The sequence below is a fragment of the Maylandia zebra genome, linkage group LG9, assembly GCF_041146795.1.
Source record: "Maylandia zebra isolate NMK-2024a linkage group LG9, Mzebra_GT3a, whole genome shotgun sequence".
Classification (NCBI taxonomy): domain Eukaryota; kingdom Metazoa; phylum Chordata; class Actinopteri; order Cichliformes; family Cichlidae; genus Maylandia; species Maylandia zebra.
The window spans coordinates 36,591,632-36,609,309 of NC_135175.1; the positions used below are offsets into that span (position 1 = coordinate 36,591,632).

Sequence of the window (17,678 nt, forward strand, 5' to 3'; positions counted from 1 at the left end):
AAAAATCCTCTGATTGATGGAAAGTTTTGGCTAGTTCGGTGTTCCTCAGGGCCTCAACGTGACTTACCAAGTCAGATCAACGTGATCCTCACTGCTCCGGTCCACCTTCCGCTTTAACGCTCCCACTGCATTTTAGCTCATCTCTTTTTAGCCTCCCTCCGTCCCTCCTCTTGACTCCGATCACCCCCACCCCCCTCCCTTTCTCTCCCAGTAGGGTGGAGTCTATGAGTTGATCTGAACAGTTTCAGGGTCACCCTCCAGTCGTAGAGGGGTGATCTGGTCCTCCTGTCCTCCTGCTTTCTTTAATTTTCCTTTCTGAGGTCTTCCTTTGGATATTCCCAGTGTTTCGACAGTCATCCTCGAATTCATATCTTTGTTCTTCACATCTTTCAAATTTCACTCTTAACTGGAGTACATTTTACTGGAGTTTGCCTGTCCAAGTCATCCTCCTCTTCCTCATTACTTTGTTCCTTTTATCTCTGGATCACTGGACACAAACAGTCGATCGACCAAGCAACGAGAATATTACCAGCAACCAAGCAGCAAGAATGACCGATAAACCGGGGATGACGACTGGTGGCGGAGATGATGCGGGTAGCATCATGGCATTGCTGGAACGCGTGGCGGGCCTCATGGACAGCGTCCAGGTCACACAGCAGCGCATGGAGGAGCGTCAGCTTGAGCTGGAGAGCACGGTCAAAACCATCCAGGCAGACGTTGTCAAACTGACCAATGAGCACGCCAACACCAGCTCCACCGTCGACCGGCTGCTGGAGAAAACACGGAAGGTCAGCCGGCACATCAAGGATGTCAGGGTGCGTGTGGAGAACCAGAACATCAGGGTCAAGAAGGTGGAGGCCACTCAGGGTGACCTCCTCGCCAAGAACAAGTTCAGGGTGGTCATTTATCAGGTAAGACTCTCACGCGTTCTCTGTATCAGAAAGTTCTTGTTCTTAATATGCTTCATGGATCAAGGAATGTTGGAAACAGTCCTTCTGGACATCCAACCAAGGGATTACTGATGTAGTTCTTCTTGTTTGAAGATCAGTGGATGGTTGATTCAGTAGATCTGAAATGACAAACCCAAACAAAATCAGCAGTTGTCAACAGTCAACACCAGCAAAACCAATTCCAATAATAAAGATATAATTTGGAGCTACCAGCCCGGGGGACTGGATTAGCCTCTGTCACTGTTCTGTGTCTAAAGGTGGCCTGGTGAAATGCTCCTACCATACAGCACCAGTGCAGTTAGCATTGTTTTATCAGCACAAAGAATCCTAAATCTTAGAAAGAGGACTTTCTTTTATGTCTTTATTAAGAAGCCAGAGTAATGGATTGGCTCACTTTGGGGTTCTGTGGGGTTTGAGCCTCTGCATCATTATTTTTTTTAGTCCACAGTAATCCTGGCAGCCGGTTTCATCAGGGGACAAACTGAACTTTTGGACTGTAGAAGTTAATAAGGCCAGCTGGTGTTTGACGAAAGACGACTGTAAAGGTGGATCCAGCTGGTTTATGTCTAAAATAGGCATTCGCTCACCTCCAGGTCTTTAATTCCAAGAAAAGTCACAGGATGTTTTTATGAAGTACACAAACTGCTGATGGGCGGTGGTCACTGATGTTAAACTCAAAGTGAGCTGCAGTTGTGATCTTTACTGGAGTTTAACATGACTGTTGTGTTCTTTGAGAGCATGTTTGTGACCACCTCGTTTTGTTTTTATGTCACTGTTGATTCACATCTGAGTTCTTTTAAGATTCACACCAGCAGATGAAAGTCTCAGTCTCAACCTCTGAGGTTTGAAATAGCAACAAGCACACCGGGATTCATTTTACTTCTTTGGCCTTCACAGTTAGCAGCTGGCAGCATGACAGTGACGCGGTTATTTTAGCCCTGGATAAGCTTCAGTGTGCTGAAAGGTTACCGCACAGACCTGAAGCTCACAGCGAGTCATGTACTTTAGAAAACTAAAGTAAAAGAGGACTGATTTCAGATTTGTATGCAGCTCACGTATTATTGATTTCAGATTATCATTATTATTATTGATTGATTGATTGATTGAATCTTTATTTTGAACATGTTGAAAAAGTATAAAAAAAAATAGAATTAAAAGAGACAAATGAACAAAGCAAACAAAAGGAAAACGAGCAACCACAACTCCAAATAACGTCCATGTTCAAAAAGGAGCAGGAAGAAGCATAAGCTTATTTAATCCCACCCCTTTTCCACTATCTAGTATCAATAGACTACAGAAATACCTCCTTGTAATTACATTATATGTTATGTGTAATTTTTTTTTTTTTTTTTTTTTTTTTTAATATATACACATATATGTTTCTATCTATCCATACCTACGTATATACACACATACGCACATATACACATTTTCAATAACCCCATTAACACCTGAAGGATACACAACCTACAATTTTATATATATTTAATATATATATATATATATATATATATATATATGTATATATATATATATATATATATATTATTAACAGTTATAAAAAGATTATTATTTATCTTTTTATAACTGAGTTGGGCAAAACTTTTACACAAAGACGAGCTGTTAAACCAGCAACGCTCAAAGATGCAAACACACATTTGTGAATTTTATGCAATAAAGAGACACTGATGCTTCGTTACACAATGAAACCTAATTCATCAAAGAGCATTGCTTTTAGTTCACTGTGTGAAGAATCAGCTGATTTAAGCACTTGTTAAACATTAAAACATTCACTTTAAGTGACGCAGTGAATTCAGCATTCAAATTAGCATGTAAGCTAGTGCGGTGACTGCAGGGCGTGGTTCTGTTACTGCGTCAGGTTGCAGTCCCGTCAGTGAGGCCACACAGAAATGCAAACATCACGCCGTGTGGGATGGAAGCAGAAATAGGAAAGACTTCCATGCTTGTTTACGTTTTGTGAATTTTCACATTAACTCGAGTTTTTAGATCCTGTGATGCTACGTTCTCGGTTCTTAGACGAACGCTGATGTTTGGTGGTTGTGCTCATCCTGAAGCTCTCAGAGACTTAATGAGTGACGATCACACTCTGACTAAATAAACGACACTGTGGAGTTCCCTCTCATGTAGAGCTGTGACTTTTACACAGCAGGCAGTCACATCCACCAAGGCCTCTTTAGGAAACACCTCCCAGCTGCTTCTTTTCCACAGCAGTAAGAAGAAAATGAAGCGTGTTGAGCTCACAGAGCTGCTGTACTGTAAGTGACTGAGCCAGCTGACTGCTGACAAACCAGGTTATTCTGAGTCTGCAGCTCCTCCATCTCCTAATATAGTTGTCTGCCCTCCCTCATTCTCTCTGGCTATGAACCATTTCATTAGCTGCTGCCTGCTCCCAGTTAGACTGATGGAGGAAATCCTCCCAGTGGAAGCAAAAGCTGTGGGGACTCAGCACACAACCCATGTCAGGAGGTCAGATGGGCTCATAGCCTTCAACCCTCCATATTTGGCCCTTACTCCTGCAGTCTGGCAGAGCAGAGAGGTCCCAGAGTTTCCTTTTTTTAACCACAAAGAATGAGTCAAATGGTTAAACTGTTTGCTGTTGGACGAGTCCATCCAGCTCAGGTTTCAGTCCTGGTCTCAGCTCAGGAAAGATGACCTCAGAAAGCTGCACACAGTCACTGCTGTGTGTTCAGCATCAAACAGCCTCACAGTCTGTTTGTGCACAGATGAACCCGACGACAGCAGGATGATCAGAGCGATTTAGAGGCTGAGTTTTTACCGTTCATTAGCTGCTTCCTGCTGTGAAGCTCAGCTCTGAGTGTGCTGTGTTCATCAGAGCTGTGGAAATGTCAGCTCAAACATATCAGGTGTCACATCTGTGATGCTTCTGTTAGCATGCTAACTACAAGTTAAGTAACAGGTTCATTTGGGTTTAACTGCAGGATTATTCACATTATTCAGACAAATAAGTCGAAGATGTCTGAGCAGTTTGGGAACAGAAACATTAAAAAATGTCGTGAAAAACATTTTTTACAACATCAAACAGACTGATGAGGAATAAACAGTGTGACGGCAATAACAGTGTTCGTGTAACTGATTAAAGTCGACCAAATGTAAAAGCTGAATATAAAAAGAGTTTTCAGAATCTGAACATTTTGTAACATCAGTTCAGCTTTGATGTTTGTTTTTAAACCCTCCATAAGTAATCAGATTGGATTCCATGTTTCATGGATCATGTTGCTCATTAGATTCATTTCCATGTGATCTGCATTCAGTGAACGCGACATTTCAAAGTAACTTGAGCCCAACGTTTATGGATCCCATCGTCAAAGTATGAACTTCAGCTTCCTGAGACGACAGGATGGCGGCTCGGATTTCCTGATCGGCTCTTTTCCGCTCTGGTGTCCAAACTGCTGCACATGATGCTCACAGCACATCTACATCACTACAGATCAACATTATAAACAGTCTCATCTGGACTGTTTTCATTGAGTTGATTGAACTGGAGGCTGGTTTAAGCAGCACACCTGCTGCTGGTGTTTGCTATGTGGGGTCAGACTGCAGGCTTACTGGGCAGCTCCCAGTATGAATGAGTGGGACTGTGGAGCTGTAGCTTCACTCTCTGCTTTTCTGCGTAACCTGATCTCAGAGTTACAGACAGATGCACGGCGTGACGCAGCCTGGAGCTGAAAGCGATCCCGTGTTGCTCTGCGCTGCTAGCAGATATTAGCTTCCTGCAGGCGCGCGCTGAGCTGCAGAAACAGGTGCTGCAGGTTATTTCTGGATGCAGGATCACGGCCCAGCACAAGTCTGCATGACACACTTCATACAAAGACACAATTACATCTGACATCACTGCTGAACTTTGTCCACCAAAAGACATGGACCATTGAATCGGTTTGTTTTCAAGCTTGTTCTTTGCTCTCTCTCTCACTCTCTCTCTCTGTTTCTCAGGGTGACCAGGAGGTGAAATCTGTCGCCCCGGGAAACGAGCCAGAGGAGCCCAGCAGCAGCGGCGGGGCCCGGGCCAGTGCCGAGGTGGAGCCCGACAAGTTCGAGCTCCCTCCAGAGTCGGACGAGGAGTACATGGTGGTGGAGGAGGCCGACTCCTCGGCAGCCAGCCGCATAAAGAAGACGGGGCTGACGCGCATCGAGAGCTTCAAAGCCACCTTCTCCAAGGAGAACATGAGCAAGACCCGCGAGAACCTGGGCACCAAGGTGAACAAACTCGGCGAGCGCATCGTGACGGCCGAGAGGCGCGAGAAGATCCGCCAGTCCGGCGAAAGGCTGAAGCAGTCGGGAGAGAAGCTGAAGGACACCATCACCAAGAGTGTCCCAGCCAAGCTCAACCTGAAGAAGGAGAGGACTGTGGCAGAGGGCCAGGAGGGAGCCGAGGGCGTCACGGAAGGAGCTCTGCCCGTCCCTCCTCCCAAGGGCCGCAAGACCAGCCCTCACGCTGCCAGGCCGGCCGAAGACGAGGGCAGAGCGGAGGGATCTGAGGTGCCGATGTACGACATGAAGCAGCTGTCCTAAAACCAGACCTGCGCCCTTTCTTTGGACTTCTGAGACACACTGAGAGGAAGGTTTTTGGGTAGCTGTACAAGAATAAATGATTCATTAAAAAATAAAATAAAGATTATTTTGTGTTGAACACTTGAAGGAAGCGAGCAAAGAACAGATCCAATCAGACTGAACATCAAACCCGGCTCCTGAGAGCAAGTGTGCTTCTGGACATTTACCATCAAATCCCGAGTGAAGTTATTTTTCTGTCTCGTGTTCAATAAACAGTGAGCTGGGAAAACTGAAGAACAGACTTCAGATGTTCCCTGCAGAGTTTCTGCTGCTCGGTCGTCTGCATGTTGCTGACACTGAGCTGATGATGAAGCTGTGATGGGTTTATGGCACGTTTGGTTGTGGAGAAGAGTTTTACTGTCGGTGCAGGTGAAATGATCAGAGGTTACAGCCTCTGGTTAAAGTGGAGGCAGCGATCAGGACGGCTGAGCAGCAGAGGTCTCGAGGGTCCTAAAGTGTAAAAGCATCAGTGTTAGTAACACAAAGATCACAGAATGGGATCATCCACACAACACTAACATCTAAATCCACGGCAGGAACTCTTCCAGTGTCCTGAAAAATCTGCGATGCTGAGATTAAAATCTGTCTGCTCATCTTAATGCAACATTTACTAAAGTCTGGTAGAAGTTTTACTGATTTCCAGTCACTTAGCAGACGTGTGGATAGGTGGTGGGTTGTAGAGCAGACTGAAAGCTTTAAGTTCATCCTCTGATTGAAAACAGATACAGGAAGTATAACGCTGGTGTAAGACAGGAAACAGCAACACGGCAGCCATCTTTTTCCTCCCATGATGACCAGTGTCCCAGCAGAAGCTGGGGTTTGTTAGATCCTGTTGGATCCAGAGGAAACAGGCTGAAAGAGTCGATCGGGGGGATCCTGGTTTTATTATGTGCTCGTTATGATTGAAGCTCTGGTTGTGTGTTAGAGACCTGCAGATTCCTCCACTCTGCCTCCTCCTCTGCAGGAATCAGCCTCTTGGCTGGTTTTATTCACCAACGTGAAGAAAAGCATCAAACTAATCCAAGTTCATTGTGAAATGCCTGAAAATGGAGGAATAAATCTGTCAGTTACCGTATAAAGTTTGAGTTTGTCAGTGTTTTACACGGAGACGCTCGCCAGATGTTGAATGTTTAGCATGAATGTTCCACATCTGGAGAAACCTTCAAGATTAAAGCCAGTGAAAAGTGAAGAGTTTCTGCAGCAGCCGCACTTCCTGCAAACGTGTTCTTTCAAAATAAAGTGAAAAGTCTAAAATTATATTCACGACAGGTTTAAAGGTGGTCACATGGTTTTAGCGGAATGCCTACGTGGGCGCGTCCGAGTGATTTTGACTCGTGCAGCGTGGAGCAGTAAACACTTGTTTTTGTTCATCTGGACCAGGGGTGCCCAATCCCGGTCCTCGAGAGCTACCGTCCTGCAGCTTTTAGATGCATCCTTGTTCCCACACACCTGATTTAATGAATGGCTTGTTATCAGGCCTTTGCCAAACATGATGGCATGCTGAAGAGATCAAACCATTTGATTCAGCTGTGTTGGAGTAGGGATGCATCTAAAAGCTGCAGGATAGTAGCTCTCGAGGACCGGGATTGGGCACCCCTGATCTGGACTCATGAATGATTCCAGTTAGCACATTTCCAGCCAATGAAACGTAACTACAGATGAAGACAAACACATTGAAGCTGCCTGACTCTCGAGTGCGGCTGCATGCTCCCATTTTCAGTCTGTTTTAGTTTTCAGTTTAGAGGAACGCTGCAAACTCACACAAACTTCTTTCTTGTGAGGTTTTGTTGGCAGACTGATGAAAGCAGCAGCAGCTGGTGTTTGATGAGCAGACGTGTGTTTCCTGTTCTGTAATAATCAGCTTGTTACCATCACATAGTGAACTCAGCCGTGACCAGTGAGGCCGTCCTCGTGCGGTTCTCTGGCGCTGATTCTGACTGTGACCTTCACCTCTGCAGGGTCGCCTCTGCTCGTGGCTGAGCTCGTCAAAATAAAAGCTTCTTCATTTCTGTTGGTGAAGAGGAGTCTGCTCTTCTTCACCAACAGGAAGTGATTGGTGATTCACTGATTCTGAAATCTTCACTTGTCTCACAAATTCACAGTAACACACACACACGGTTGTGTTTTCATATCCTTGTGGGGACATCTATTTGACATCATGCTCTCCTCAGCCTTTTACTCTAACCATTAAGACTGAATGCCTAACCCTGACCCGACTGTCCCTGACACTAAAACCACATCCTGAGTCCCAAAAATGTCTTCAAACTTGTGGGGACGGGCATGTTGGTCCCCACAAAGACATGTAAACATGTACACCCACACACACACAGACATTAGTGACCTCACAGGTTCATGTTTGGGGCTTTTAGCATCTTTGTGTGTCGGTCAGATTTAATTCACTCTTGTTTTGAGGTTTTGTGCCTTTTCGTTTCATTCTTTGTGCGTTTATTTTCTCTTTAAGCCTTTCAGGACTCGTGCTGTTGGCTTTTTCCTGCTGTGTTATTAGTATTTTTAATTTCTAAACTTCTTCTAAAAGAAGGACCGATGGAACATTTATGTGAAAATAAACATGATCATTTAATGTTTTTGTCAATCATTAAAAAATAAATCCTGGTCTTTCATTTTGCTGCTGCGTTGTTCACAGAAACACATATTTTCCTGTTTCTTTCTGTTTGTGTGTTTTGCCTGTTTAGCGCTGCTGAGCAGGAAAACCCAGACGAACAAAAACCTCTTTTAAGTAAATGTTTGAGTCACTTTGGGTCTGAACTGTAAAAAACTGCAGACTGAACCAGATTTGAAGGCATCACAGGAACAGCCTCACATTCAAAACATGAAAGACAGGACTTTTATTTTGAAACACTCAGGAAATGACAGATGGAAAGTTTTTTAATTAAAAAAATTATTATTTTATGCATTAAGTTCGACAATCACCAAAACTGTGATGATCCTCACATCAGCTTTACTGTGTGAGGTCACATACAAAATCATTAATGTTACTATTATTATTATTATTATTATTATTATTATTATTATCATTATTATTATTATTATTATTATTATTATTATTATTATTATTATTATTAGAGACTTGCAGGGAGAAGAGGTGGAAACATTTTGATTTTCATAAATTTAACAGACTAAAAACCTACAAACATGTTTGGTGCTGAAGAAAAATGGAAACTATCAGAACATCAGAATAAAAAAGCTCAAACTGAAACTGTGGGGAGGTCTGAGTGAGACGCAGCAGAGCCCCACGGTCAGTGTCTGTCCGTGTCTGTGGAACAACAACGTTTGGATCACTTGCAGTCGCAGAGCAGCGCGGCGCCTCGCAGCGTCCAGTGCTCGGGCGGCTGCACGCTCCTCAGCTGCAGGGAGAAGATGAAGTTCAGGTCGGTGCGTCGAGGCTTCTTGTAGACGGGACACGAGTACAGGCTGACCGCCCCCCCGCCGCCAGGGGGGCGCTTACTGTCGGCCGTGTTGGCTGAGCTGACGGCGAAGACGTGGACCACAGGGAGGGGGGTGAAGAGGACCTGAGGGGCCGAGACAAACTTATTATTACTGAGCAAAAACAAAAATACTTTGATTTCATTTAGTTCCTAAACTTTAGTTTAGATTTAGTTTCTGAATCATTTAATAATTCATAATTTTTCATTAGATGAATCTTTAAAAACTCTTAAAATGTTTTTATGTTAATTTACAAAAAAATACAGAAACAGTAAAACGTTGGACTTTTGAACGCTGAAGTTTTTTAAAGCTTCAGTTTATTATTTTAATTTAAGTAAAAAAACACTGATTTTAAAAAGACAAACTTTGGGCGGAGCCTCAGCGAGTTTGGCGCCACGTCTGTCCCATCCCGCTCCATCCAGAAAGAGGCCATAGATATAGACTCCACCCACATCTTCAGGGGGCGGAGCTGAGACGTCCTCCCTCATCATCTTGGTGACATCGTTGCTAAGGGTGACCGTGTCCAAGGCCCAGCCCCTGGACAGGTTGGAGCGTGTCGTCTCCTGGCGCATGGCGGTCAGGAAACCCTAAAGAAACAAAAAACATTCGGAAAGAAAACTGAAGAATTCCAAAACTCCAGATTTCCGGAACAACGAACCAACCTGCGGGTTGAAGAAGCCGGTGAGCCAGAACTGGTTGGGCCGGCCGGCGCTGATCCACGCGCTGAGCTGCTGGTTCCTCTCCAGCAGCTCGCTGAACCAGAAGCCGAGCGTGGCCGACGGCCAGCTGAGCCTCAGCCACAGGCGCGGGATCCGAGCATCGAACATGCTGTCGAGGGCGTCGCGCAGGTCTTCAGACATGATGATGGTCCCTGCAACGGCGGAAGCACGAGTCAGATCGAGCGTCAGTGAACACGTGTGTGTGTGTGTGTGTGTGTGTGTGTGTGTGTGTGTGTGTGTGTGTGTGACTGACCATCGATGGCCAGTCTGAGGTCAGTGAGCGTGCTCCGTACGCTGCTGATGACACGCTGCATTCGGTCCAACTCCTGTCGGAGGAAGATGTTCATTGGCTGAAGAGGATCCATCTTCTGGAGTTGACCTTTGACCTTCAAAACACACAGAGGCATCATGTTTCTCCAGAGGACTCATGAACGTGTTCGTGTTTGATGGTTCAGAGATGCCAGATTCTGCTGATGATTTAAAGTCTGAATTCATCTAAAAGAATCAGACGCTGACAAATCTGCTGTCTGAAATCTATTCACTCGTTTCCATCATTCACTGGGCGACGGTCGGGGTTAGCAGCCGGGCTCTAGAGTACAACCACACTGTGCTTTGTCATATTTATCTCTGCATTCTTTTTCACTTCCTGTCAAAGTTCAATAATGTTAGCTTAGCATAAACATTAGAGACAGGAAACAGCTACCCTGGCTCGGTCCAAACGTACCCAAAGCTGCTCACCTGCATCTCTGACACTCGTGTATTAGCACACTGTTTGTTTGAGCTGCACAGAGCTGCATGTGTTTCTTGAGCCTAACAAAGCTGCTTTGAACATGAGCACATTTTTGTTTTTAACTTGGCAGCTTGTTGCTTACACAGCAGCTCAGCTGTTTCCAGTATTCATGCTAAGCTAAGCTAGCTGACGGCTGATTGGTGGGATTGTGTTCTTCGTCGAGTTTTGGGTCGGCCGTTCGGTGCTAAACAAACACCTCATGTGGGATGTAGTCAGGTGGCAGCTTCTCCAGCATCTCATTGGCTAGTCTCTGCACGCTGGCCTCCCTGGTCTCCCCGGCCCCGCCTCCGGTGTCCTTCGGTTGGATGTTGATTATGGTGCTCAGCGTGTCATTCGCCAGGTTGGTCTGGTAGGTGATGTCAGCGTTGGGGTGGAGTCCAAACACCTGTAAACAGGAGAAATGTGACATGTGACTGGGCTAGTACTGCCTCAGTGTGGACGCGTCCCGTCTCTGAGCGTGCTCGGACCTCCGGTGAGTCGACCAGCGGCAGCCCCTCGATGTGCTGCAGGACCTCCTGGATGCTCTTGGCCTTGGCAGGGATGCTGTAGCCCTTAAAGAAGCAGAAAGCTTCACTGAAGGTGCTCTCACTGAACCAGACACTCGTGAACGTGTTGAGGAGCCGTTTGTCCAAGTCATCCGTCACCCGACCGCCATACTGGACTTCACCTGGAGAGCAGACGTGAAGAAAGAGTCAGGAAGATTTCTGGAGACCTGGAGGGTTTGAGGTTTCTCTCATAATCTGATGGATGAAACGTTACGGTGGAAAGAACAGAGCAGGTTTAAAGAGACTGACCGAGCATGTAGCGCAGACAGCTCCAGTTCACGCCTCTCTTCACGTCCAGGTTGTCCAGGTGGTTCTGCACAAACTGGATGCTGGAGGTAAAATCTGCCTGGTTGAACTCGTAGGGGATGTTCCAGCCGAGCGGACCGAACTTACGACGCTCCTGATGGGATAAAGAAGAAGAAGGAGAAATGATAACATCAGAATGATCTTACAGGAGCTGTTTTCCACAAAGAAACGGTGGATTTATGAATCTGATCGTGTGGGTGTTGGCAGATACCTGCACGGTGGTGTGGAGGAAGGCCACAGCGTACAGCAGAGGCTTCCACTGAGGCAGGTTGCTGATCTCTAGCTGGTCCTGAGTGACACCATTAAAAGTCCTCTTCAGACCGGCTTTCATGCCTGATGCCGACAGATAAAATAAAATAAGTGGGAAAGTGAAAGACAGCGAAGGATCAATAAAAATTCACGAGTTCATCAGGATCACGTCTCCTACCAAGAGGAGGTTCATTGGTGAACTTGATGGAGGACTGAAGGAAGGTGATGGGGAACCTGCTCACAAACACAAACACAGTCAAGCAGCTCTGCTGGTTTAAGCTGAGACTAAATGTGCCGTAAAGTAAACCTGCAGAGGAGCCACCAGGACTTAAAGCAGGACCTCAGACCTCGTCATTGTTACCTGGGGTGCACGTCGGTCGTCAGCCACACTCGGAAATCTTTGTGCGCGCTCTCCGGCACGGCTGATGTGACCGTCTCCAGCAGCTCATCCAGGAAGTCCAGTCCCAGGTGGCAGTTCTGGAGGAGGAGCCAGCCGCCGTCCAGCATGCTGTTGGCCAATAGCCTGCGAGCGTGAACCTCTTGGCCCTGACCCATGGAGATGGGATGGCACGGCGCCCCCTGCAGCAAAAAAAATCAAATCTAGGCTTTAACAAAATAAATCAGTGTTTTTTCTTAATTTGCTTTTGCTCCTGTACTTTCAGCAATTTTTCTATAAATACACAAAAATTATTTCTGTATTTTCTTGTGTACCCCGGTCATCTGCACTCTTTAGGTTTAAAGTAAATATCCGATCACTTGCTTAAATAGGATTTATGACTATATTATTCGTACTTAGTATTAATTATTTCGGTAGTTTCCGATGTTTTTCCTTTTTATTACATCATCGTTCACCTCCGCCCTTTCACCACTCGCCCTCACCTTATTCTTGGCTAATCTCTCGATGTTCTCAGTCGGGTCGGAGCCCATCGACAGCAGACACACCATCGGTGTTTGGTTGTTGCTCTCTGCCAACATGGCGTCCAAGTCCAGGACCGTGCCTTCGGCGTACTGTTGGCCCAGAGAATCTGAGATGTAGCGCCGCGCCTGCAACCATCAGCTGTTAGCCTCCACATTAACCAGTCTGCTCTGTCAGATCAAATCAGCAGTCAGACCTGAGCGATGGTCCGGTCGGGGCACCAGCTCCGGATGAGCAGAAGCTTCCGGAAGGTGTCGAGCTTCTCCTCGTAGCCATCGGGCAGCGGGGCGTCTTCTGGCGCTGGATGGTCGAACCACGCTTTCCAGGCGCGCTCGTTCTGGTTCACCTGGTTCAGAATCTGGAAGAACGCAGGCAGGCTGGACAGCTGCACCAGGTTCAGCCAGGTCTGGTCCAGGATCCAGCGCCGTGGCTTCGATTCTACAGAGTTCAGGTCCAGAGAGGCTCCACCTACACCGAGAGAGAAACCACTTTCACTCTCAAAGGACTCTGGAGGATGCAGGAGAAGAAAGGAGGAGGAGAAGGTAACCTTTGATGAAGGTGAGCACCTCCACGTGCGAGATGATTCGGGCCTGCAGGTCGATCTTTAGAGCCAACAGCAGAGTGAAGAGCAGCTTGTGTTCCTCGTACAGACCTCTGGCTGTGTAACGGTACACCTGAGGGACAGACAAACATCCTGAACCTCCACTCGAGTCCACGTTACAGGAAAGAAAGGACAGCCCTGAGGTGTGCGCTGATGAGGAGCACCTGGTAGGTGAGGAAGCTGATGATGTTGCTAATGCGTTTGGAGGTGACCTGCGACCTGGCCGAGTTCTGCATGGACGAATCAAAAAGCCCGAGAAACTGCCGCAGCGACGTCTGGTACATGACGTTCACCAGCGACATCTCCACAATCAGGAAGTAGAGGATGCTCCCCCTGGTGGCCACTGGCCGGTACTCCTCCCTGGCCTGGTTAATCTTCACCTCTGTCTCCGCGGCAACCGTCAGCTTCTCACTTACCTGGAAGATAAAAGGACTCGCTGACTTAGCGGCTCCCAAACTTTTTTTACCACCACCCCCAAACACCTCCTCCAACCACACACACATATTTAGTTTTCAAACTCCATCGCAGTTTATTTCACACCACAAACATTTAGTAAATAATTAAACAAATAACAGTAAACTGTAATAACAACAACAATAATATAAGTACTAACTCTTTTACGCCACACTTACACGGGTAATTTTGAAAACGCAGCTGTTTCTATGTGTTTGGGGCTTTCGTCCACACGTAAACGGCGTTTCGAATCACCGAAAACTGAGATTTTTAAAAATCCTGTCAGGATGGAGATTTTTGAAAACTCAGTTTTTGCGTTTACGTGTGGACGAGGAATACGGAGTTCGTCACGCAACGTCAAAAGTATGTGCTTTTTTTTCACATCACGCTGTGCGTCACGTTATTGTTTATATGAGATGAACTGCAGAATGGCAGATAGAGACAAAATACTGTTAATCTGACTGTCTGCAGGTTTTACACGCTTACATACACGCAGTTACTGTCCCTCCGTTTACAAAGGCAGAGGCGTCACGCTGTGATTATTTTACATGTAGTTGTTTTTTCCTGTGTAATAATATTCAACATTGCTGTCAATACATTTTTCAAAAAATGCCTCTCTGTGCAAAATTTAAAAACATAAACAGCTGTGAGATCCTGTTTGTCTGTGATTTGAACCGAGGGAACAAATCGTGGCAGGATCAGCCTGATGTTATTTGTATCTCACTGTAACTTTACTGTATAAAGAGCAAACATCTCCAACATGTCAGGAGCAGTTAGTCATTACAACAAGTGTTTGTAAAGTAAAACGTGTTTGTGAACTAAAAATCAAGAATGTGGGATACTGTTTGTCCGTGATTTGAAGAGCCCAGCGCTGATCCCGCTTTTTAAAAAAAATTTATTTATTTTATTTATAAAATTTATTTTATTTTATTCATACTGTGCCCCCCACCCCCCGCAAGGGCTCTGCGCCTCCCCTAGGGGGCGCCCCCCCCCCATTTTGTGACCCTTACAGCGGATTTATTCTTCACATTCCAGCTGCAGACTTTTATCCTTGGACGTTAATAGAGTGCAGCTGATGATTTTTAAATGTTTTCCTCGATGAACATTACAAACATGCATCAGACAATAACTTTTATCCCGTCTTCCTTCTCTCACCCCAACCGGTCGCAGCAGATGGCCACGCCCCTCCCTGAGCCTGGTTCTGCTGGAGGTTTCTTCCTGTTAAAAGGGAGTTTTTCCTTCCCACTGTCGCCAAAGTGCTGCTCATAAGGGGTCATATGATTGTTGGGTTTTTCTCTGTATCTATGAAGCGCCTTGAGGTGACTTTTGTTGTGATTTGGCGCTATATAAATAAAATTGAATTGAATTGAATTGAATTGAATTAAGGAGACGCAGTGAAGGAGCAGCTGGTACCTCCTGAGCGGTGATCTTGGTGACGCTCAGCACCTCGATCAGAGACTGGTCCTCCACCAGCGAGCCCTGTGTGCTGGTGAGCCTGAACAGCAGGCTGTCCTCCAGCTCCTGCATCTTCCTCTTGTTGGACGTCACCTCCTCCAGGAGCTTCACTCGCTCTGCCTCCATCTCCTTCATCAGAACACGGGAATCATTTCAAAATGAGGGCAGACATATTTAATCCACCTTCAGTTCAGTGCACAGAAACTTTATCTTTGTTCGTGGCCTGTTTGGCCTCCGCTGAGATGTTGGACGGACACGTGGGTTCAGACGTTCCCACCAACATAAAGCAGACAGCATGAGTGTGTGGTGTAAAACATCTTAATGTGGACGTGCCGAGCGCTACAATGGCCTTCAAACATACCGTAGGAAATGTAACTAGCTAACTCATTAACTACGTCACTGATTGGATAACTGGCGGGTGGAGTGACCTGCTTCTCCAGCAGGATGACCCGTCCCAGCAGCTGGTCCTCCAGGCCTCTCTGAGTGACGGTGAAGTCCACCACGGCCGTCCTGGCGCTGACCTCAGGGCTGTATGCTGGGTTGGCCATCTTGGTGGTAATGTAGAGCGTGAAGCCCTTCATTACATCCACCTCCTTGTCTCCAATCTTCACCTGCAGGAGGAGGAGAAACATCCGTTACTGTGTCTTCTTCCTCGTTTAGCCTCCGGTCCAGATCAGCTGTTTTACCTTGTAAGTGGAGCCAGACTTGATGTAGTTTTTGTCCAGTATGTTGTCCAGGACGGGGTCCAGTTCCTCACCAACGTCCTCCAGCAGCAGGGGGCGCCCAAGAGACAGGCTGTCCTCCAGGTGGGAACGGAAGTATTTGTGGTTCAAAGACGTCACCTGAGCCACAGAAGAAGAAAATCACGAACAGTCAGCGAAGCGCTCGGACTTTGAGTCACGTGCTGACGCTCTCACCTGCAGCTGCTGGTCTCGCTCTCTGTTCTGGATCCAGGTCTTGCCCTGGCCCTGGGGGTCTATCAGCAGCGGGTAGCGGGACGCCTTCGTCACCACGATGCCGTTCTGGATGGACAGGTCGTCGCTGGGTAAACCCTGCAGGTTCCACTCGCTCACTGTGGCGTTGTCCACCAGCAGACCAATCACGTTCAGCTCCTGCAGGAGAAACGGAGTTACATCATCAGCAGGTCAGAACGAGCTCGTTCAGCAGGGTTTGGTTCCTCGTGTTTAAGAACCAACAGAAACAAGGCGGCTGTGATGTGTTTCATCATCTAACCAATAATATGGCTGCTTTGTCTGAGCTGCAGGTATCTGTGTCTCTGGGACACACTCCTACTGTCTGTGGATTCTCTGTATAAACGTTCAGCTGTGACATCTTACGGGACTGAAGGGGAGGAGCTTCTCCTCCATCTCTTTCCTCCACAGCGTCAGCAGCAGGCTGCGGTACTCCTGGTTAAAGGGGCCGGCGTAGGACAGGAAGCCTGTGGCCAGAAGGACGTCCCCCACCAGGTGTTTGATCTGAGTCTGAAACCCCGCGCTGCTGTCGGTCCAACGGACCTGAGGCACAACAAGACGAGGTGTGAGATGAAGGAACGATGGACCAATGAACCGTTAGATGGATGGAAGGTAGAAGCTGACCTTTTCTCCTCCCAGGCCGTCGATCAGAGCGCGAGCGTTGGCCATCTTCCGGCGGCAGGCCTGGGCGTCATCCTCCAGGTCCTGCTTCTCCTTCATGGCAGCGTCGTAAAGCGCCTGAAGGTCCAGATCAGACACATTTACCAAACTTTAAACATAATAATCGATTAAAATGTTATCAGTGCAAAAAGAAGAGAGAGTACCAAATGAGTGGAGACGAAAAACTAAAGTGTCCAAACGAGTCAGCGAGTTTCACAAAGACAGATTTAACTGATAGCAAACTGCTGAACTACAGATGGTCATGATTCTCAGAAGGTTCAATACTCAATAAACCATAAAATCAACAAACCAGTGACCACGAAGTTTGTATTTTCCCTCATTTCTTGTTACGGCTGCTGTTTAACCACCAAAACAGAGGAAGGCTGAAATGCTGCTGTGCACAGAAACTCTACAAGACTTTGAACCCAAATAAAACTGAAGAGAGTCGAAAACCTGCAGTGACAGTGAAACAGGAAACTGCCTCATGATTAGAGATTTGACTGACTTCAGTTCAGTCTTTATTAAAGACGACAGTCTGAGAGCGGGAACACAAACACACTTTACCTGCACCGCGTCCAGCTCCAGCTGTTTAGCATCCAGCTGTTCCTGAGCCTTAGTGAGTTCAGCCTGAGCCACCAGCAGACGGGCCTCCTGCATGGCCAGGTTAGCCTGCGCACGCACGCACGCACACACACACACACACACACACACACACACACACACACACACACACACACACACACACACTATAATGAGCGCCTGTGTCAGGCTGGCTCCTGCTCTCATGGATACTGACAGCTCTGCGTTCACCTTCAGAGGAAGAACCTCCTTGTTGATGCTGAAGAAGTCGACCATGGCCTGAGTCCAGGAGCAGAGCCCCGCCACGTTCCCACAGATCCTCTTGGCCGTCTCCATGTTGTAGTCGTCCATGTGGAGGTAAGGAGCGAGCAGCTCCACCACCTCCTCTGTGATGGAGTCCTGCAGCACCGAGACGTCAAACATCACCTCAGTTCATGCGTTCATGAAATC

At 46.9% G+C, this 17,678-nt stretch overlaps 2 protein-coding genes across 2 annotated transcripts; one reads left to right on the forward strand and one right to left on the reverse strand.

Moving 5' to 3' along the window:
• The first annotated feature begins 247 nt into the window (after nt 1–247).
• On the forward strand, nt 248–8,161 carry cavin4b (caveolae associated protein 4b). Its single transcript, XM_004575557.6, has 2 exons — nt 248–911; nt 4,923–8,161. Exons 1-2 carry the CDS (start codon nt 549–551, stop codon nt 5,499–5,501), a joined length of 942 nt encoding a protein of 313 aa, XP_004575614.1. The 5' UTR covers nt 248–548; the 3' UTR covers nt 5,502–8,161.
• A 15-nt stretch (nt 8,162–8,176) lies between these two features.
• On the reverse strand, nt 8,177–17,678 carry LOC106675686 (dynein axonemal heavy chain 5). Its single transcript, XM_076888614.1, has 22 exons — nt 17,460–17,678; nt 17,214–17,318; nt 16,614–16,727; nt 16,356–16,532; nt 15,936–16,130; nt 15,705–15,860; nt 15,447–15,629; nt 14,977–15,147; nt 13,275–13,526; nt 13,057–13,183; nt 12,706–12,977; nt 12,473–12,637; nt 11,955–12,172; nt 11,772–11,827; nt 11,556–11,677; nt 11,288–11,438; nt 10,961–11,160; nt 10,690–10,878; nt 9,957–10,089; nt 9,647–9,855; nt 9,350–9,571; nt 8,177–9,070 (listed from the first exon to the last, which is right to left on the reverse strand). Exons 1-22 carry the CDS (start codon nt 17,649–17,651, stop codon nt 8,837–8,839), a joined length of 3,843 nt encoding a protein of 1,280 aa, XP_076744729.1. The 5' UTR covers nt 17,652–17,678; the 3' UTR covers nt 8,177–8,836.